Source organism: Dromaius novaehollandiae, chromosome 3 (genome assembly GCF_036370855.1).
Source record: "Dromaius novaehollandiae isolate bDroNov1 chromosome 3, bDroNov1.hap1, whole genome shotgun sequence".
Classification (NCBI taxonomy): domain Eukaryota; kingdom Metazoa; phylum Chordata; class Aves; order Casuariiformes; family Dromaiidae; genus Dromaius; species Dromaius novaehollandiae.
Genome location: NC_088100.1, coordinates 34,312,112 through 34,335,663, shown reverse-complemented (window position 1 = coordinate 34,335,663; position 23,552 = coordinate 34,312,112). Strand labels below are relative to the sequence as shown.

The window sequence follows — 23,552 nt, the reverse complement described above, 5'->3', positions numbered from 1 at the left end:
CGACACAGTTCCTTAACTCTTCATCATTCAGAAAAACATGTGTAAATGATCCTTGTATCCTTCTGAGTGTACACATTGCAACACCTAACAATTTACCATTCCTAAGGCCTTCACAGATCTAGTGATGAAGAATTCCGTTTTATGTATCTGTTTAGTACTGATAATTCCCTTTAAAATTTATAACAGGGATTCGAAATCCAACATCCTGGCAGCATTGCCACTAATTTTTGGAGGCTCTCATCTTCAACAAGGGTTCTGGCAGTTGCAAGCCACATTTGAGCTGAGATTGGACATATTTTTAAAATCAGATTGTGTAAGTCTTAGTTTTCTAGCTTCCCTACAGAGTTGTTAAAGCTCTAGAGAGTGTCTGCAGCCATGCCACCAAAGCTCTCTGCAGCCATCAAAGCCTTCTCAGGTTTGGATTCAATTTGCAAATGTGCACATGTAGCTGAAATAATTGCTGTAGTTGCCAGACCCATTTTGGCAATAACAATAAATGGTTTATAGGCAGTTTCAGAGCACTGTCACTTCCCATAAATAAAGACATCTATGCAACAGTTTTGATCATGCTGTTCTAAGACAGCTATGCCAATATCATTTGGGAGATACCTGTGTGTTTTAGTCACTGCCAAGGTACCTCATTCGATGATCTTAATCTGCAGCGGGGGAGTGTTAGTAAGCTTTTCTTAATGTCTAGCCTAAGAGTAAGACTTTTCCATTACGTTAGCCTATTAGCTGCCTTCCATAAGCTACTGTCTGGATTAGAAATCTTCCTTTACATGACAAACTCTGACTGCTAACATTGAGGTTTTCTAGCAGTCTCCTTCTGATTGTTTTGGCCCAGATTCCAACCATGTCCTATATCAGAACTTAGTCAAGGCTGCAAAATTGCTGCATTGGCTCATCTGTCGTAGATCATTCTCATAGACTTTAATAATTTCGTTTTCTTTCTGAACCCTCTGCTCATAATGTATATTTGTTTCTTTGTTTTATTTTATACAGTGCTGTGTTTCTCACCTACACAGCAAGGTAGTTCCTTCTCCACCTAAGCTAACTCAAAATCATTCAGAATCCCAAATTTCATAGTTGACCAAAACCAAAACAAATATCTGTCTTCTCTTTCGTAAGGTGAAGTTCATGGAGAAAGGCTATTATTTTTTCATGAGATAACTAACATAATCTTTTGGCACTTCATATTCTTTTCTTCCCATGTGCAAAGTGAAGCACTCTGCACTTTGAATCATTCAGAGGATTTCCAGAGTTTTACTCTGATGGGACATCTGATGGCATTGTCCTTACCCTCCATATTTCACTGTTTTGTTTCCTCCCAGCCCCATGTGCTAGGCAGGGTGTCTGGCACAGCTCTATGTTCTGCCCAGTCAGCCTTACCCAACATAAGCCTCTGGTCAGAAGGGTCCATTGCAAATATCATTTTTTCTCCCCTCAAACACACTACAAAGAGATAAGATTCACCAGAAGAAGGAGCAGTTCAAGGTTTCGAGTTCAGACCTTCACCTAGAAAAGAGTGGCTTCTCGTTCAGCTGGAATATTGGCATGCCAAAATAATTAATCCTTCAGCCTGAGAATACCTCAAGGAGGGAAACTAGAGGACCTGACAACAGAAAGATATGAATAAAGTGCTGCAAATGCTGTATTTTCACCAAGTGAAAAATGCGAGATGTTCTAATCTAAATATGTAGTCTCCAGATCCTTTCCATTAAGCTGTCAATTGCGGAAAGCATAGAAACTGTCAAACTGGTAACAAACGTGGAAAAAAAGAGAATGTATCAAGGTTCATAGTGCCTGTCTTTTGCTGCAAATGTATTGCGTGAAGTAGCAGGGAGTTGCCTCTCAGCAGTGAGCATACTGGACATCCATTTGATGATACCAGTCCTAGAAGTAGCTGGACTGGGTCCCAGAGTGGAAACTTGGCATTCACCTACATGTTGAGGACAATGGAAGCTGTTCCTCCTGCCACTGATGAGAAATTGGTCATATCTGTTGGCCCTTTTTCATAACGGTGGACTTGTAGCTGGAAACTGCTGACATGGAAACAGCTTGCACTCACTCTGAGGAGCTGGAAGATCCTTAAGGGTTTATGCACAGCAATGAACTCGTTGCTGTTATTATCTTTTATCTACAGAAATACCCAAGATGCCATTTATGCCACCTTTTCCATCAAGCAGAGACAATAACAGGGAACATGATCTTCTCACGCAGATGGTTCCTATAAATGACAATATGTACAAGAGGAAATCCAGGACAACACTTATGAAATGTTTTTGTGACAAATGGGCTGACGAAGAAATAAATGGGCTCCTGAGTGAGGTATAGGCTGAGAGACTGGAACACATGTGAACTGCTGAGACACTGGCAGTGTGCTCAACAAATTGCTCTGCTGTTAGTTCACTTCCAGAGGCTGTGCAAGTTACAGGGGTTTAACCTATGAAGTCATTTCTGGCTTGTCTTTTGGGGAGATATGCATACTATCCAGCTGATTACATAGGAAGCCTACATTTAGACAGCGTCGCTTCAACTACGTTCTGGTACCTACCACGTCTCTGACTGCCCATTTCTGGGGAAACGGCCTGGTCCCGACTCTACATTGGTGTGAGGCAGGCACCACATACCCTGTATGCTGCCATTTCCCTGGAAGACAAGCCAGGCCATTTGCCCCTGAAAGGAGCAAGGGCTGGTGAGCCAGCTAGATAACCAGGACCTCAAGAGATGGATGGCATGGTACACCCCAGCAGCTTGCTGTAACACAGATAAACTCAGGATCTGTGTCTCCGAGGCTCTCCACAGGGGCAGGCTAGCCTGGAACGCTGACCTTAGCAAACGCAGGTGGTTCGTCTTGTTAGCCCTCCAGGAAATATTTATTTACCCAGGCTTTTCCTGAAGAGAGGTGTTGTGTAAGATTTTCTTAGATGAGGGATGGGGTATTTCAGTTCTACAGGTATTTTGCCAACCTACATGTCTGTGATGATATGTGCTGTAAAAAGGAAGCAGATACCTAAATTACACTCTCGTCTGAATGTTTTTACTGACAATTGTTAGAAATAACATGCAGTATTCCTATCACAGAAAGGGTTTAAAGTTCCACTTCTTTACTTTGATCAACGGATTCACTTTGTACCTTTCACACACTGTCAGTGTCACTCCCTCCTTCCATAGACAGTTCCCCCTATTTGTTGTCAGTGGGTCTCATAGGAAAGAATAAAACGTGCCTAAGTGGAGAGAAACGTGGCTATAGAAATCCAAATGCCTGGGGAAGTCTGGGGCAGAAGTAGCACTCCAAACGACACCCTCTCAGCGCAAGACCTGTGTCTACAGGAGGCCAGTGGTTTAGCTCTCCTTGCGCCTACCTGCCATAGGGCTGCTCTTACCAGCTTCGGTGCTCCCTGATGAGAGGTCTCGCAGGCTCCATTTTGATAAGCCTTTGTAGATGCAAATCTTTCGCTAAAGCAGCTAGTTTAATGCAAAAGAGGATCTTAGCTAGGAAGTGGAGAGCAGAGAGGGGTAGCATCAGCTTTTCCCAATGCCCAGGAGTTGGATGCTCCAGAGAGTGTATGAAAGGTTGCGTTCCCACCTGCTGCTGGATCAGCAAGGCATTTTCACAAAGATCCAGCTCTTCATGTGTTGGCAGTCCTTCCTACATCTAAAATAGCCTTTAGAAAGCAATACATAAAAACAGTAGTACTGGTTTTGTTTGCTAAAGCTGCCTATCTTTACTTGATACAACCCCCAACAGTAAGAATTAAAAGCTAAAGCATCTAATCGTAGGCCTCCTTCTGGCAGGTCACCGCAGCCCCCACTGGAGGTAAGAGGAAGTGTTTTAGCTCTTTGAGAAGCTGTTGAGCCTTGTGGGCCAATGCCACAGGAGCCCTGCTGCCAGCTGGAAGCGACGCAGGCTGCGGTGGCGTGGGGAGCATGCCTGGTGGAGCACTGCTGCAGCGCGCCAGCTCCAGCCTGCCCACAGCTGCCCAGCGACGGGGAAGAGGGGCTGCCACGTCACGGCTATTGTAGGTGGAAGGCATCAACCTCTCCTCTGAACATCCAGTCAAACATACGGGGAGGTATTTCGTCCAGCTGTGATTTCACATATGTCCCTCTTTTCCACCCAGTCACTCCCTACTCACCACTGGCTGGTTACCATGCAACATTTCATATCAAAAAAAACCACCTCAGCATCCTGTTTGAAGCTTTCTAATATCTTTTCCTTCTCTGATGTTCTAGTCCCTTTTCCACAATGTGAGGATTGTGCTGTTTTCCAGATGGGTACGAAATGGGTCGCATTTAAAGCCCTGGTGTTTGAGAGCATGAGCAGCCTGGGAACAGTGTGCAGTGGAAAATAAGGCATTAAAAATTCCTACCATCAACCACTGGTTTTGGCTGGGAACTCTTCAGGCGCAGTGATGGCCTGAAACGAGTCCGGTCATTGAAGCTCCAGCTCTTCTGAACCTTGGTCGGGCTCCCTTCTGTAGCAATGTCAGCGCCTGGCGACCGGCGATCCCCAACTGAAGACTGTCTATTCTTAATACTTTGACCTCGTGGGCTGGCCATCCGGACCCGCTCTTTGAAACTTAACTTTTGACTGTGAAGAAGAGAAATACATTTTATCTCATAGTTCCTGCACTCCGTTTTCTTCTGTCATAAGCAAATAATTTCTAAAAATTCTAAGCAGTATGAATCAGTTTTTTACACACTTTTATTTTCATGGAATCTATTTCATCTGGGAATGAAACTGATTTGAAATAATTGTTGCTTGATAGAGGCACTATCAATGACTGTCTGTCTTACAGGACAGAATAACCTTGTAATGGAAATTAAAATTAACAAATAGAAACAAAATTAAGCCAATTATTACAGATTAATCTCTAAAATACTCTGTTTATTCTTTGAACTTTATTATCAGGTTTATTTCCATGTTAGTTGGCCCAGCTCAGTGCATTTCTGACCATCTCTACAGATAAACAAGAAAAAAAAAGTATTTATTATTACTGCATGCCATGTAGTTTTTTTTTTTTTTTTTTTTTAAGCAGGCAAGAATATTGCTGTTAGTATACTCATGCTTTTTCAAGATGTGGCACTTTCCAACATTTCATATGCATTGTTAGCGAACACTCACATTCAGAATCCCTTGTTACGGCACTTATTTGGACAAGACAAAAACAGCAGCAACAAAACATCCAGGAGACGACTGTGATCAGTGTGATGACTGATTAATGGAAATGTAATGTTACACTGTGTGCTCAATAAAGTCATTACCTGAGATTAAGCTGGGAGCTTATCACCTGCAGCAGGCACTACTTTAAGACAGTTACAACAGCCCAGCCAAGCTAATGATTGTGATTGCTTGATCAAAGGTGGCCTGTATACTTACAGTTGGCCAAAAGTAAGCTTACTTTTTCCTTCCTTTGCTTATGACCTTCCCCTTCCAGTCAGCTGAATTTGGCATGTGTAAAGTTTCTACTTCTCAGTGCTTAAATTACCTCTGTTCACATCTGAAAATATACGATGGACCAGCTGTGGTCACCCCAACCAACTATCTGCACATATTTTTCATAACCTAGCCCTTTTGCTTTTGTCTGGCTCTTCTTGAAGCAGAAGGCACAAAGGGAAAACAAAAATCAGCTCTGATAATTGGTTTGGAAACAAACACGTGTTTTTTTCTTCAAGGTTAAGTTCAATCCCCTGTGCAAAGGAAGGGTCTTCTTGATCAAACGTCAACCCTGCTCTTGCAAGGGAAGAGACGGAGTAGGCAATGAACTAGTCTTACTGCACTGGAGTAGGATTTGGGGGGTTCTTTTAGAACACTTATGGCAAAGACATAAATTATAATTGTACCTGAAGTTAAGACACTTTCTAGTTCTCTCACAGTCTTTGCATTTAACTTCAGCAGGTCACCAAGAGATGTTTTCAACAGAAATGAATCCTGCAGCTAATTAACTAATGCTAAAATGTATTATTTCGTTCTTAGATGTTTAACCAACTGCACTCTGAAAATACAGTGTTAATATGTAATTATATGAAATGGAATGTAATTATAAACTTCTGTGGTTGTGAAATGTTGAGATAATCAGATATCTTTTCCGTGCATAGCAGAGCAGAGCATTTCAATCTGAATGCAGACATCACTGAGACTAGAAAGGATGCAGTTTGTTGCAGGCAAAGCACATGCTGAGATGCTTAAAATGAGATAAGTTTCAAGAATGCTATAAAGTAAGTACAACAACAGAAAGATTATTAGATAAATGTGTTTCTATATGGCATGTCGAATCTCTTGAAAGAATACCTTTAGTATAATTTTTCAATCTAACCCCTTCCTCCCTTGTCCAAAGGAAGCAATTGTTGAAACAAACACATGATGGTGCTGGAAATGTCATCTCTTTCCATTGCAAACTGTTACCCACACCTGCAGGATTAAATCCTGTTGTGTATTCAATGCAAAAGATCCTCAGAACCTATTATTTGAAAGAAAAGCAAGTTCTAAAATTTAATTTTCAATGAAAATTACATTTTACGACTTAATTACATTTCAGTTCAGGAATCTTTTGAATTGTATGATTTCATGAAAATATAATCTGGCAAGTATTTATTAGCCACATTATTGCATACTATACAGCATGAGCAACACAATCAAAATGCACTTCTTGTACGTATTATCTCTATGCATGTGTCCCACACGCTGTATTTACTTGTCTTAGGGCTCAAATTTCAGGAACAGCAATTCAAGCATGAAATCAAATTATTATTTTCTTACAAATCTTACAAGTAAAAAAGATTCTGGACAGCTCTCTTCCTCTTGCACTAATTAGAATGAAAGGAAAATTGATAAACTGGCCATAAATAAGATAAATATGGGTCATAATTTTTCTTTTATTATCCCAGTAACTCCAAACTAAAAATGAAAACAGAAAAATGAAAAAAGCACACATGTTCTCATGTCAATTAATCTGTACTAATGTAAACAACGTCTGTCTTTAAATGATTTGGGCACATGGTTACAGGCTCATTTCATTTACAAAAACGGAGTGATACACAATGGCTACTTAACCTGAATATCTTTAGTTCTCCAAATCAAAGCAATGAGGCAATGGTGAAAGGAACAGTAGACACTTCATCTGTACTAGAGACATTTGCAAAAGTGCAACACTGAGAATGAAAATATTAATTTAAAATGCTGACCTCACACCTGAAACCCCCTGCTTTGTAGTAATGGCAGTGCAATGGCATGCCAAGGACCCATGCTGAGAGTGCTGAACCATGAACAGCCATGGAGCAGCCTGAAGATGGGTGTTTTAGAAACTCTGTTTTGGCTATTGAGTTTCTCCAAAGACACCAGTGGTAGCAGTTCCTTGCTCTTGGGTCCCTGTTCCTATTCTGAGACTGGTGGGAAATGCTCAGAAGTAGACTGTTTCTGAAGTCAATGGGTCCCCTCAACTCCCCGGGCACAGGCATAACCTGCACTGCTTGCAGCAGTGGGGAATTCATGCCCAAGAGAAGTAAATCACTGTCCTTGCAAGCACCCTGTCATGAGACTCTCCTATACACAGCAGATAACATGTCATGGAGGAATCACTGAATCTAATAATTTTTCGGGCGTGCTGGCCAGGCTTTTTCTCGCAGTGAAAGTATAGTTCCTGGCTCTTGATGCCCTGTTGCAATAGAGGTGTAGATTGCAGATCACTCCTATGCCATTTCAAGCATCTTTGGGCCTTTTTTCACTTGAACTAGTGGCCACTGAAGCTTTTTGGGCCCTTTACTCTGAATTTGGTGTTGGTTGGATTAGCACTGTTCAGTGTCCTGCTAAAGATCCTTCACCTCCTGCAGGACTTAGACAATTACATTTTTTCTCTTCCTCTTTTCTTCTTTTTTTACAAAGTATTCAAAGGAAAGGCCTTGAGTTAACATAAGCCTGTTAATACCCATGGGAAATTCACAAATTCTTGAAAATCCCAAAACTTAACTTGAATATTGGTCCAGAAGGCAGAAACACAGAATCTGGAAAATGGATGTCTGAATGCCTTCAGAAACACAGAGATTCCTGAATCAAACCTAAATGACAAGGATTTGAGAGATCCACAACTGTCCTTAGTCCTCTATTATTTTAGATTTGTGTCTATCATTTATTATATCTTATGTGATTGGCACTTTTTTCCAGCTATTTTATATACACAGTTACTTTCTATTGTAATCTTCCCTGGCAATGGCAATCTCTTTGGACCAATTGTTAATCCTCTCTCGAAGGCTGCAATTTTTGGTATATATTCATACAGATAATGCTGGAGCTTTGAAGCATGTTTTAGTGGAGATCAGTTACAGCCGGAACCATGGGAAAAATGCAAATGATTTCTCTCTAATCTTTTGTCTTCTGAAAGATTACTTGTAGGATCTGACCACTCGTTCTTCCTGATCAGTACACGCATGAACTATTCACTTCCCTCTGATAGTGAAGGACTTCGTAGTTTTTTTTTTCTTTTCTAAGTTTGGTGTTTTCCATCATTGATTTATGAAAGACTAGGTGTTCAGCGACACTAGAGGTCACTGTAGCTTCACTGCAGGGGCAATGAACACTATTCTGCAATGGATCAAATTACTAGACTTGATAAAATTTTATTTTAATTGGTAAGCACCGACGAACATTTGTTTTTCTTGCCTGTACTTGTAGCTCTGTCTGTCTTCCAAGGACCATCTTACTATAATTTTTGGTTAGCTGAACATCTCTTTGGCTCCCTGTCCCACTCCTCTATTTCCCTTCCTACCTTCCATTATATCTGTGGTCAAGTTCATCCTCTGCCCTGCTTTAACCTCAGACCTGCAGCAGCTTCCCACCAGTCACAATTTACGATATGTTTTTCAGCTTTTCAATATGAGCAATCAAACATAAATGTCAATTTTCAGCAACTAATTTTCAATAAACATGAATATTGATTCTTACCAAGCCAACAGATGACTTAACTGAAATTAAGCTAAATTGAACAAATGCAAGTGCAATGGATAGGACAGTAAAGTCTAACATTTGAAGTTCAGATGTTTAAGTCTTCTCCACCAGTCTCATGCTAGAAGCATGAACCCAAGAAATATGGTGTTATATCTCATACCTTCAATGAGTAATAACAAGAATTTCAAGACATAATATCTTAATTTTCAAATAGAAATGAAAATGAATTTCAGGTTTTTGTGTATTTTTTTCTTTTTCAAAATAGTTTCTGAAGAATAGAAACTATTTTTCTTCACTTTTATCACCAGTTTGTGCTTCTATTGATTCTTAAATTATTTTTTTAAAATATGGAAAAATTGTAATAAGCTTTAGTTATAAATCAAGGGATTCCTCCCTTAAGATCCCTCAAGATCTCCTTAAGATCTAGGAATTACCATTTTTGGTAAGAGACACAATGTCAACAGAATTCAGCTGAAGCAGATGGTTGTTTTCACATGCATTTCTCTACCTTGTAGATATAGGATGCAGGCACAGCTTCTAAAAGCTGTGTCCAAGGGGATTCTTCTCAATAACAACTATATGTTTTAACAGTTGATATTGCCTAGCATGTTGTATCTTAATATTCCCTGCTAATTATTAGTTATGTGACAGAGAACTCAACTGCTATGGCTATAAAAATCCTCTTGGACTTGGGGAAATGTCATTATCCAAATATTCGACAACTGTTGTAGGTCTCGGCAGGATAATACATTCCAAAAGTTCAAGTCTCAGGCAGAGAAGGGAAACTGGGCTGAGCAAACCATGGCGTGCTGCACACTGCAATTGTCATTGTATTAATGTCATTGCAGGCAACAAGCAAGGAGGGGAAGTACAAGCACTTAAAAAAATCAAGAGAGGTCCTTTGGAGAAGTAAGGAACTTTAAAGCACTGAGAAGGGGAAGTCGATGAATCATGCACCTGATGTTAGTTGGCATTCTCAAACATCATGTGAATAGGCAGGATGCTGAATACCTATGTTTCCGAGGGGTGTACATCCTGAAGAGCTTCTGTTTATTACTACAAAGCTTACTAGGAGTGAGGGGAGATAGAGGACCATGTTACTAGGCATTCTGCTACGAGGTAGGGGTTAGGTTTTCCAAATCAAGTTAGATTCTTGATCTCTGGCTGTTTCTCTTTCACATGGTGCATGCAAAGATAATAATTTACATTAAATTAACTTCTGGAAACAGATAGGATATAGAAGCTTATGGAAAGAATTGCAGAGTATAATACACTTCTGTGTCTCAGAGCAGGGGATGATGATACACTTTTTTCCCCAAGCTCCTAGGCTAGCAAAACTCAACCATATTGCACCAGAGTAAGTTGCCTGAGTAGGGAATCCTTATTCAGGCCCACTATTTAAAATGGAAAAGAAGCCTACCCTAGATGGGTGAAATTCATTCTTTGCAGAAACCAGTGTGTGGCCTACACGCAGCTTAAAACTGCTCTCAGTATGGTGTAAGATTCATCAGTCTTGAGCTGGTTCCCCGCACAGGAAGAACTTCAGCCACAACGTATACTTGAGCAGAAATATATATTATTTGCGCTCAGTGTGTGTATTTATAGATAGAGTGAATTTAACATATAGGATTTTAAACTGCTTGCAGAACTCTAACACTGATTTACAGAACCATCCCAGCTGCAGCATGGAAAACACCAAAAAGGTTGCCTACCATTACTTTGATAAATGATTAGTTAGAACACATGTGATATTTTGAGAAACAGAAAATATAATGTGTTGAACATATTTTTATTAAAATGAGCATGAAGCTACAGCCTCATCAGCACAGCTCTCTTTCTCAAATACCCACCAACATTTAGTTACCTAATGAAAGGCTGTAGGTCCCTATAGATGATGAAATACAAAAATTAGTGTTTGTAAACACAAAATTCATTTTAATAGGTAATAAAAATTATCTTCTACCTAAAGCAAGAAATGTTTTTCTCCACTGTTATTAAAATGGAGTAAAGAGCAAAGAGCATATTCAGAAAGCGATCAATGCACTGCTAGTATAAACACATCTTAACCTAAAGAGTGAAACAAGAAGCAGCTTACTTAGTTCACATAGCATCCCATGCAAGTCACTCAGCATTGCAGTAAGAGAGAAGTTAAATAGTCGAGGACAGTTACCTCTAAGTACATTGCAGCAGTTTGCATTTACACTTTTACCACAAAAGACCACATACACGACATGTATTTTAAATGATACAAACATATAGCAATATATCAGCATAAGAACTATAAACAGCCATCGACAAAAACACACCTTTTTAAAAAGCACTGAGTGGTCTGTAGGTTGTTTACTGTAGACCAAGATCTCAGAAAAAGGTTAAAATTGTGGATTTTCTTGAAAAATGTACAGTTGTATTTCTCTTGCAAAAGCATAGGTTCATCTCGACTGTATAAATTCAGTTTTTAATGTGCTATTTGGTAGAAATCACTGGAGAAAATCTTTCACATTGTGTTAACAAGTTCATTTTTATACCTACCCTAATACACAGCAGTAACGGCACTTAATAGATAAGATTTTCTGAAGAGAAAACTATCTTCCATTCAGTGAAAATAAAGTGAAAATAAAACCTTGCTAAATCGTTGACTTCTTTTAAAACCACAATAGTTATCACTAACAGGGAGCCTGTAATGTAATTTTGATAGTTGAGTGTTTCTTGCATCTAGCTTCTACTCCTTATCAGTAAATTTGTCTCTGTAAGTGCTCACAGGTAAAGCTGGGGATAAACTGTCCTTTCACAAAGTCTGTTTTGGAGACAGTAACATACGGAGATGCACAACCACCTACTGCCAGCTTCAGTCTCCCCTTAAAACCGCTGAAGGCAACTTTGAATGTTGTTGTTGGAGGAGTAGGAAATACAGCTGGTGAGTACAAAAAGGCTCGATCAAGCCGTAGCAAATTTATGAGGTGGGTACTCGCTAGCAAGCTTACGGAGGTAACGTATATGAGAAATCACCGGATGGCAATGACTGCCTGTTGCAAAGGACAGAGCAGGTAAGCTCCTGCTCGGAGCAAAGTCAGTCATCTCGGGAGCCTGCCCTACCAGTACCAGTCACGGGCATGCCGAGAAAAAGGATAACGTCAGACGAGAGAGCAGCCATTTGAAAAGCGAAGCGGGACAAGGCGAGTTTATACGAATACGTTCACCGCCTTTTTTGTGGGCTTCTGCGTCAGACTCCTCACAGATGACATCGTAACTAAAAACAGTGCGTGAGCCACAGCACAGCTCAGGGACAGCTGCATTTCGGGGGCTGACGCGTCGCTGACACTTTTTTCTCGGGTTTTTGACTTTTGTCCCTTGCAGGTGACCACTGTTCTCTGATCACGACTATCCCGGAGCGCAGACTCCTACCTACTCCTCCTCCGGTTTTGGAGGCAGTGTAACTTCTCCTGCAGCTGGACTGTCCTTAAGGATTGGTCCTTTGAGCTACAAGTAAGGAAGGGAACAGCACCGCCACTTAGTGCCGTAAGCCCGAGACGTAATGTGTCTCCAGGGCTATATTTACAGGCAAGCCCGGCACTAGGGGCCTGGCAGCCCGGTGGCGCTCTCAAGGCCCAGCTGATGGGCTAGTTTGCAAAGCCACATTAAACTACGTGCCTGCAGCTTGCCCTGCCACGGCTGGGAGCTGCATGCGTCCGCTGCAGGGCAGCACCCAGCGCCCTCGTCCTTCCCGGGAGCCGGAGTCTGTGCAGACTGCGCTGCTCCTTAGCTGCCACTGCTGCGCCTGAGATCTCCCCCACAACGTTAAAACATACGGCTAAAAAAATAAAAAAATCACCTGGTTTTCCCACACAAAAAGTGGGACAAAGAAGCAAACCTCAGCAACGCTATCCTATCAGTGTAAGCTAAATACAAATGAGATCTGTCATTATCATCAGTAAAGCCTTACAATTTATTGAGCCTATTGTACAGAACCATTTAAAACCCTTTAAGAAGTAAAGATTTAAAAGATAAAAGAAATAAAAGAAACTACCAACCTGCTCGAAGCTTCCCCTTGTTCTTTTCTTCAGGTCAGGGAGTGGGAGGGAAAAACATATTTGTTATGCAGATAGTAATCACATTACTTACAGATGATGTTAGATTTATGCTAAACTGGAAATGGATATGTTAATTAAAGTAGTGTACAACACACACATTACAGGGCAACCACAAAAACATTTACGCAAGATTCATAACTACAATGCTTTTGAAAAATAAACTTTTCCGTTGTTTTAACACATGCATAACATGCTTAGTACATACCACTGCAGACTGAGTTGGCAAAGCACTTAGGCAAAATGCATTGCTGACACATATATAACAGAAAGCTGTAGACTCTTATTAGATAAAGTTATTTCTAGTAAATAAAAATGTTTATTTTTAGGATATCACAGCAATATGCTTATTTAAAATAACAATTAGATGCACTTTTTGAGGGACAATCATGTTTTAGAAATTTTTAGGTGGGATACGGCTTCATTATTTATGTAATTTCATATCCATTTATTTATACAAATGTTGCTTCAACCTGTTTGTACATGGCAAAAGAATTGCACACTTACTAAAATCCATATTCCATGTAACTTTTAATCTAAAAGCTCCTCTTAGTTTGAAGCATTTTGGAATTACACTTATGGTAATGGATTACTTATGGCTTTGTTCTTGTCAACTCTTTGAAATTCAAAGATCAGCTTTGGGTACTCAGCCAAACCTTTTTTTGGCTGAGCTTTTTGGCACACGATTACCTTTTTACTGTCATGTGGATGTTCATCACCCAGTTTTGAGAGAAACCACTAATTCTCTTGCACTGTCTGCAATAACAACAGTTAGGACGCTTATCACAGCTTTCCTATAAGGCTCTCATTGCCATCCTTTTTGAGCTTTTTCTAGTATCTCTTATTCCCTGATTTGCGCCCTGTATCGGATCAATCAATTTACTACCTTCTGGTAAATCTTTTTCTGAACTAGTGAAGTGTCTTGGACTGCCAATACTCTGTGAATTCTCACCCAAACTACAAATAAAAAAAATACATCAATGTATTTTTTTTGTGTGTCAAATTGTGGCATCAGGTCTTTTTTTCCACTGGCTGTGTGTATAACGGAGGGTGTAATTTCCCCTCAGAAAGTGCCATATTTGCCGAATGCCATAAAGTTTTATCCTCCTTGGAAAGGCAGAGCTGCTGCTATAGCCTTACACATAGGTACAGGCTGGGCAAAGAATATAAAAATACTAATGAACTTAAGGAATGAGCTCTGTATTAATCTTATAATTTCCCCCTTAGAGACAATTTGGAACCGAGCTAATAAATACACTGATTCAAATTGACAGAAGGAAAAATCCCATTCAAATGTCTCTTCGCTCAAAAGACTGTGGCTCTTTAACACAGAAGTGACTGGTCAAAGAGAGGTGCACGCCATGGAACAAGCGATCAGGGACTGAGCCTCCAAGTAAGTCTGCTTTTGGTCACTCAGGCCACTTGAGAGCGAGAGGAAGGTGCACTTCTCATTGCCCTCCCCTCAGCCCAGGTGCCCCATCAAGCACCTTCAGCAGAAGAGCAGCCGGTGTTTTTGTCCCATGGGAACCAGGGCTTGGGGGAGAGGCGAAAGGGGGACAGGCAGGGGTGCATCATGGGCACTCTCGGGATGTGCAGTGGCAGTGAGACGGGCTCCCTGGTCCCTCAGATCAGGCACAGCCTCTTAGCCCTGACCGTCAACTGGGACAAACTGGTGTTTTACATGGAGTGACGTGGATTTATACCAGAATTTGGTTCAGAATCTAAAGTTCAAGATTGAAGGGAGTCCTTTTTACTCAGGTAATAAGTAGCATTCTCCAGGAGGTGTGTTATTCTGTAAGTCTTTTATAAATAATAATACATCTTTACCATGAGCATGTAGGAGGAATCAGTGTAACTTCAACATGGAGGCTATGACCATTACTGAGTACTGACTGCTGCTAAAGCACAGCTGGTATGGAACAGGGATAGTAGTAAAATATTAACCTTCATATATGAATTTGGGGGGAGAGAGAAGTGTTTCCAATGCCTGTTTTCAATGATATATTTCACAGATAATTGGAAATGATTTGCACTTGACCGACTGTACTAGGCTCCTAGACAATACTGGTCTGATTTGTTAGTTGAAATTTTTAATGAGAGGACTTGAGAAGACAAAACAAGACAAAACAGACAAATACTTTCTAAAAGCTTGAACAGACATCAAGAACAGCATCAACCAGCTGCCATATTTGTACCTACTTTGTAGGGCTGCAGGTATGCAAGGCCTTCAAATGAGGCTTCCAGGTAGCAATGGAAACCGATTTCTCATCAGCCGCATAACTACGCCATACACACTACGTGCAGGATATATGATAAAAAAAGAAAAACAAGGCAAGAGGGAGCAGGGGATGAAACAAAAAATTGAAAAGCAGATTAGTAACCAATACAAGTCATGGCTTTCTTTTATCATTCATAGCACTGATACATGCCTGAGGGGAGGAAGAATACTTTCATAATATCGCCAGGTGGCTGTCAGGTTTGTTCGGCTGGCATCAGTAGAATAAAACCGCCAAGTAGCCTGGTATGGGGAAACAATAGAAAAGCACAAAGGAACCAAGAACATGAAGTGACAATGCCACCGCACTGATCATGGAGAGAGCCGATTTTGCTCAGACTGGGATGTGATCTACCACATTGACTAAGAAAATACTGCTACCAGTAAAAACCTAGCAAAACTTCTGTGAATCATAACATGCTAAAATAAGAGTTACTAGCTTTGTGGACGTACTAAAAGATATTCAGCCCATAAAGGTGCTCAATAAGCGATGCAGGGATTTATTCGTGAAAATCCCATAGGGGAAACCCCCCCCACACTTGCAGTCTGAGGTAAAGAAAGTGTCACAATACATTTTGTAAACGATACTGAAGACCAGACAAAAAGCATTTAGAAGAAAAGTGAAGTATTCTCTGTGGTTTGAAACATTGCTGAATGTTTCAAACTATGAAATAAATCATCTCAAAGGTGAGAGACCAAAGCAGAGCACTGAATTTAGATTTTACCATTTAGATTTATAACTGCATGTAGATAGCAAGACATATCCTCAGTTCAACAAACTGGTACAGTTTCCCTGATGTCAGCATAACTATATTAATATGTACTAGCTGAGTATCTACGCTGACACTTTTTAAAGTTTCCTGGATTTCTTTCCTTCCTTCCTTCTCACAACACATTGTCCTGCTGTAGTGATGCTATATAGGCATAGACATTGGCAAGGATCAACCACAAACTTCAGCGGGGCAAAATCCAACAGATGTCAGGCGGTGATCTTGGTTAAGTATTTCTTGAAAGGTCTCTCCAGGCCCTTCGCTCTGATATCTGTGGTATCATCCGGATGAAAGAATGGAAATCTTAGGCCTGTTTCTCCATTTTTTCACTCTATCTAATGATTTATATTTGTATAAAGAGAAAAAAAGTCCAGTTCTCATTTAGCAATGTTTAACATCAAATATATATATCCAAAATTACAGCAGCACGGAAAAGCCAGAGTAGTCTCAGTACTGTCCCCATTCTATACTAATCCTAATCCCAATGTATTTTAAAAATTTAGACTCCTTGAGCTGACAATAGGTTTAAAAACTGTTCAGCTGCAAACAGGCACATTCTGTTGCTTCCACTGAACTTGCAGCAAAATAAAGAAATATCACATGTATTACTATGTTATGCAGGATGTTTCAGGCTAGAATGCAGAGTTAAGTCAGTTAGTCTGGCTTCCTGTATACTGCCAGCCATGACATTTCACCCAGGTATTCTTCTATTGAATCTAACACCTCAGAAATACCTGTAGAAATACATCTAGTCTCCAGCAGCAGATGAAGAATGTGCCACTTACTTTGTAAGCTCTTCCACTGGCTAATTATTCTCACTGTGCATTATTTTTAATATGAAACTGTTTGATTTTGGCTTATAGCCAGAGATATTTTTTTATGTTTCCATCTGCTACATTAAGTAGTCCTGCAGTTTCCAGCATTTTCTCTCTGGACTTTTATGTGCAAATAATATTCACACTAAATATTTCTTATGATCTAAACAATCTGAGAAAAGTATGCCTGTATTATACAGTTCAGTATTCTATAATGATACCTCAACTATCTTTAAGCTAGGTATAGGCTCTGGCAAACAGTTGATCTATGGCAACAGAGAAGTTAACATGGAGTAATTCTACAGAGTAAATGATCAGAAAATAGGTATTATCCTGATAAACTACAGTGTACTAATTTCTGTGGTAGCTTCTTACCAATATCCACAATAGCTCCTTTAAAAAAACTTGGGCACTGATACAGTTTGTTATGCTCTGCCATTGAGACCCCTACTGTGTTTCTGAACATGAAGTATTTTCTCCACTCCTGGGCTCATTTTTTCCAATTGTTTTCTTTGCTTTCTCCAGTTATCCAGCCTCATTTACAAAGTGTAGATGCTGAGTTGATATGCAGCATTTCTGTACCAGCATCATCATGTACAACGGTAATATCAGCCGCCTTCTACTTACTGCACTTCTGGTTCTTTATCTAAGGACTGTAATAAGACTTGTTAGAGTAACATGCTGGGGACTTTTACGAAGCTCTTGATCTTTCCCCCTCTACTCCTTCTCCTCTGCCCTTCTCACCTCTGGTCAAATCCTTTCCAGAGTCACTAATATTAGGATATAGCCTTGTATTGATAGCCTGAATTCACTGTTCCTTGATCTACAGTTTTGTATTCGGTATACTATGTCATCTGGTTGGACGCCTTCCAGCCTGATCCATCCAGACCACTCTTGGATTCCCAAATTCCCACCTCATCTCTAACACTCTGCCAGGCCTGCCGCCATCAGCAAATATTTCCAGCAACAATTTCACATTAATTTCAAGATCACTGACAAATATGTTGAACGACCTTCACCCTTCACACTCCTGGGATCCCACCACAAGTGTCTTCCATTCATGATGATTCTTCCCACTAAGAGTCACTTTCTGAAATTAGTTGGTCAGCTGCTACTCTTAATCTATTTAGCAGGTTGTCTTACAAATATTTTAGTTGGACTGTCATATGATAATAAAATGAGCTACCTATCAAAGCTTAAATCTATTATATATGATTCCTCTGTCCACTAAACTTTAATCTCATGAAAGAATTAGTGTATGTGTCAGAAACAATCTGTTTCATTAATTCTACAGTATAATAGATACAATAGGAATTGATCTGTATTTATTAATTATTCTAATAAATACTAAATGTTTAATAATCACTGAACAGAAATACTGGAAACATTTATTAACTTTAGGAGTGCTTCAAAGACACACTGGCTTCAACTTATAATGGAACTCTAGTATATGCATGCTCAGTTACTTTATTTGGATTTATTTTTTCAGAATGAGAAGAACAGCATATGTGGCACATATAAAGCACTCGATATCCTAATAAAATAAATCAAGATGTTAGAAGATTATTTTCCTTATAAATTAACTATTAACTAGCTATTACCTAGTAAACAAACTATTAACTACTAAATTCAATTATCTAAATTCCCTTCTAAATTAACTATAACTGTAAGTTAAGGAAAATAAATGCTACAAAGCAGCTGTTTAAACTAGCAAGTATCATGCCACTTTTACTTAATTTTTTTTTCTAAAACATTGATCTGCACCATTCTGTCAATACTGTAGCTGAAACTATTTCAGACAGCTTCAGACATTTCAGAATTGCTAGAGCCTACATTTCTACCTTCTGACTTGAATGTTATTGAAAGCAATTCTCTGTACAGGACACTTTTCATTTTCACCAAGCGTATCACTCATTGGAGCACTCTCAACACTCCAGTAGTGAAAAGGAACATAATATAGGCAAGAGTGCTCTGCTGTCAGTTTGGTTGTCTAGGGATCAATTCTGTATTTCCAAGTAATTCGCTAACTGCAGCGAGCAAGAAGGCATGCAGCTGACATCCTCTACTTGGTCTCTTGGGCATGGATAGGACTCATGAATCACACACAGAAATGCTGTATACAGAATTATAGAAACACATGGCAATTACTGAACAAAGTTATTGCATGAAACTACTCAATCCATTAAACATTATTTCCACAAAACTTTCCAACCTGAAATAATGAAACTTGCTCCAATATGTACTTTAAATCACCTGCTATTATCTTTTCATTGATTTCATATTTACCTGAATTAAACTGGCAGCCGGATTCCTTCTTTTCTCAAAGTGTTTCTGACGATGCTGTTCCTGCACTTTTAATGCAAATCCTGAGCCAAGGATGCCCTGCAATACAATACAACGCTTTATCATTATGTAGGTAGCTTTTTCAACCCATGCCCCTAATCAATTGCAAGATTTGTGTAGATGATGTTTGTGAAGATGATGTTTGATATGATTACTTCAGAAAACACATCTATCACAGTACAGGGCTTAATGGGAGGGCCCGTTCATAGCAAGACACATAGCAGTAGGGAGGAGACTCCCTACCGAAGCGAGTCAATCTGTGATGCTACCACTGGCAGCTCATCCTAACCATTGCTTGGATTTGTGCTACACAATGTTGGTGCTCAGTCTTTGGCTTTTGACTTTAGAAAAGGTAGAATATTCCTTGCTTAGCAGGTTAAGCCCATTTCCTCTCACTCCTGTCTAAATAATCACCCTTGTTCATTCTGCAGGGTATGAAAAACAGCTGAAAATGAAACCTCTTCCCTTTTGGCTTTTTTTTACCATTGAATACGTCAGATAAATTGGACTCCTGCTGAACAGACCCAAAGACTGAGAATGTGTCCCTCCTTAGCTTGCAAGGAGTATAATACTTCTACTGGGCACATCTGCATTATAAGCAAGAATAATTCCACTTGATTCTTAGTTAGGATAAAGTAATATTAGAAATGCGCAAAAGATATACACATATCTCTTTTTTTAACAAACTGATTCAACATGGAAGTGTGTGTTAGGAAAATGAATACCTGTATATAGATATGACATGAGGAATAAAAGTTCTGACATCTGTAATATGCAAAGTTATTTATTTTTCACGTATTCAGTAGATTTACTCCCTAGTAGTCCTGCTAAGACTACCTTTCCTGTTAGTGGTGACTAGGTAACAAAGAGAATTAATTACAGTAGCTGCCATTAAATGTCAAGATTCAAAAACAGGTAATGTATTATAATTATAATACATTGTGATATGTCAGAGATACTAAAATACTCTCTGTACTTAAAGTAAGAAATGAATGTAGTATTCTAGATGATTCAGTACTGCTGGCAAATGCTGACTTTTAATGTTGGTTTGTCTACATGGTTAAAAACAAATGTATTATTGTAACATATTTTATAATGATCTATAGATAATGAATCTCAGTATTAAAATACTGATTTTCCACATGTATTGTGCTGGATGTAATACAACAAAATAGAAATGTCACTTCTGATTCCGTGCTTATTCAATACTCATTTAAAAAGAAAGGAAATTCAGTCTTTCACAGTTGGATACTACACTCGCAAAAATGAAATGTTATTTCTGGAACTTAGTCATTAGATGATTCTCATTTTCACTAAAGTTTCTTTAATGTTAATAAAAGTACTAAAAATAAACTGTCATGTTTATTTATTATCATTCACAGAAAACAATAACTGCATTTTTGCATTCAACTATGCTAAATTTTGCTTGATTTAATGCCTTCTGCTCCTATAAACTGGTAGCCTGAACATAGTCATACTACCTGTTAGACCACAGACAACCTGTTAGAAATATTTTACTTTTTTCAGTAGAATCTAATTCAGAAAAACATATCAATTGAATTATTTCAAAATTCTAAAAGGAAAGCAGTAGTATATGAGCCACAATTTGTAAGAAAAAAAAGGAATTTCATCCTTACACAGTGATACACTATCTAATTTAGGATTATTTCCCAGTTTTGTTCTTGCCAGACTCCCAAAATGTCAGGCAATGACAGCACCAGCTACAGTCCTTTCATTTGGACTTCACCGATGTTATCACAGAGAAAAAAGCATTAAACAGTTGCTCTTCATGCAGGCAGCTTCCTTCAGCTCTCTGTACCGTAGCAACAGTAAGAGCTACTAAAGTTTCTATTGGGTTTTACAAATTTCGCAAGGATACTCACAGCAGGTAGTGCAAAGAAAGAAATGCCAAGGAGAGCAAATCCTGCAGAAAGCAACCTTCCAAGCCAAGTAAGAGGAGTTTTGTCTCCATAGCCAATGGTTGTCAAGGTGATCTAAAAACAAATGAATGAACATCATGAATTACTGAAGTCCATGACAGATTAGCTGGAGATAAAATACATTGCATGAAACATCATTTCCACTATGGAATCATTCATCATGACACACAAAATATACATAATTGTTTCTAAAAGAAAAAAATACATAAATATATTGATATGAATACATTTTTCTGCGAAGAGTCAGTACTGTCTATGACTGACTACAACTGAGATAAATAATAAATATGAGATAAATACCCAAATAATCAATCAATAAATTTTAAAAATAATAAAACAGAAGATCTGGGATCTCAAAGTCTAGGCAAATGAATGGAAATGAAGTGAATCAGGCAGAAAAATTATTTGGTACATATAAAGGTGTTCCACCTATTTTAAGCAAAAACATGTAACAAACTAGGTATTTGCACAACTACACAAATATGAAATTATGCAAGGATCATACTACAGCAATAAAATAGGGCTAAAAGGAAGTTGAAGTTCACAGACGATAAAGTTAAAGGAACTGCAAGAAGAAGCTGCATTTTCTATAAACTCATTGTAACAGTTTGAGCTAGATCATCTTCTGAAACACAAAAAGACTGTAATCAAAAGCTGGAAGGAACCTTAAGAAGTTCATGGTCCCTTCCCCTTCCTTATGACAAGGTCAGATATACCTATATCACTGCTGTCATGAAGATCCAAAGAATACTACACAGCACCAGAAAGTATCTCAGGGTGTTGGACAGTATTAGCTCAGATGTGTGTGAGGATGGGTCAAAAAGAAACAGGAGGGCACCTGTAATCCCTCCTTCACTCCTTCTCATCTGGAGAGTGTAATCAAAAGCATACAGCATATAGATTTTTCAAAAACTGTACAGCACCACTCTGGTACAGTAACAATATAGATTATGGCAGAATTCGGTATGCGCGGGAGAGCTCTCCAGAAAAGAGACCTGTTACTATCAACAATTCATTGAACACAGGTGACATAGAAGTGCTGCATGTAATCCAAATGCCCCTGGGATGACATTGTTTGGTTATGGTTATGGAGCATATTTCTAAGGCAAAACAAGCCAAACGACTATGGCTTCATGTTTGCATGCGGATGGCGGTCTTCACCAACCCAAGGAAATGCCTGCAGGCAAGTTCTGCACCTCCTGGCCTAAAAAGTGTTGCAGTCCCAAACTCTGGGACTGGTCCAGCAGGAGAAATTCACTTCTCTGTACTTCCCTTTTGGGGAGTTCAAATCCTCATGCCTCATGCAAGCAGCATGAGCACAGACACTGAGCCGTGGATTTCTGAAGTCCAGCTGTAATGCCGAATGGTGCACAATGTTAAAGATAGACAACAATAGACCAAATGCCAAGAATTCCAGGGCCTGTTATTCATGGAGAACTTGGGCAAAGAGAATTATTTTACATAATGTACCAAATGTGGGCAAGTTCAGGCTCAGCAAATATTCTGGCAGAAATGAATTCTTCAGAAAAATACCTTCTAGAGGCAATACTTTGCTTCCAGCTTCCTCAAAGTTCATTCCTAGGAAAGATGGCCAAAGCAATTCTATTTAATGCAGGGGTCACCACAGGACAAAAGAAGCAAAGCCTTTTGGAGGTAATTAGATTTCAATTATTTAGGGCTTTGGAGATAGTAAACAGTGCCTTTAATTGCTAACATTGCTGGGAACAAACTGCGGATGGAATTTATCCTGAGAAAACCATAGTGACTAAAAGAGATTCAGCTGAATTAAGGCTGTAGCTGCAATTTCAAGTGGCTGACAAGTCTCAAGTTTAGTAGTGCTAGCCTGGAGGCATCACAGCTCTTACCTGTAATAAAGGCCACCTTAAGTGGCTCCAAGGCACCTGAGCCAACTAGCCTCCCGCTGCCACATCAGCTGTCACTCTCTCGCCTTGCACTATGCTTCCCTGCCCTACTTCCTTTTCCTGGCTTTTGCAGGATCCTTTGGAGAGCCAAGGTAACCCAGTAAAGTGGTGAGAATTATCCATATTCTTGTGTGGTTTGTTTCTGCTATTTTAGTGAGTTGAATGAGCTCACGGAGGCATCTGACAAGCACCAGGGCCTGCGCAAGGTAGTCAGAGGAAACACATTGCTGAGACTGGGCAATAAGGAAGGGAGATGGGAATGCATCTTCCTTTTCTTTGGCAGAGGTGAGCTCATGCAACCACACTCTTGGCCTGGCAAAAGGGTTTGGTTTGGTTTTCTTTTGTCTTCTGAACAGGGTATTCCCAGCTCTTCTCATTATAGGGCAAGTGCAGAACAGTTTGAAGCTATTAAGACTCAGAAGGTAATGAAGCATTTGAGTAAATGAATCCCTGAATAA

At 39.5% G+C, this 23,552-nt stretch overlaps 1 protein-coding gene across 1 annotated transcript in view; it reads right to left on the bottom strand.

The window, feature by feature from the left end:
• The window catches only part of KCNQ5 (potassium voltage-gated channel subfamily Q member 5), a 306,273-nt gene that overhangs the window by 23,448 nt on the left and 259,273 nt on the right, over positions 1 to 23,552 (bottom strand). The window contains exons 6-10 of the mRNA XM_064508669.1: positions 21,116 to 21,226; positions 19,176 to 19,271; positions 15,229 to 15,323; positions 12,973 to 12,999; positions 4,374 to 4,594 (exon numbers count right to left, since the gene is read on the bottom strand). Of these exons, the coding sequence (XP_064364739.1) occupies positions 4,374 to 4,594; positions 12,973 to 12,999; positions 15,229 to 15,323; positions 19,176 to 19,271; positions 21,116 to 21,226 (550 nt within the window). The remainder of the gene's footprint in view (positions 1 to 4,373; positions 4,595 to 12,972; positions 13,000 to 15,228; positions 15,324 to 19,175; positions 19,272 to 21,115; positions 21,227 to 23,552) is intronic.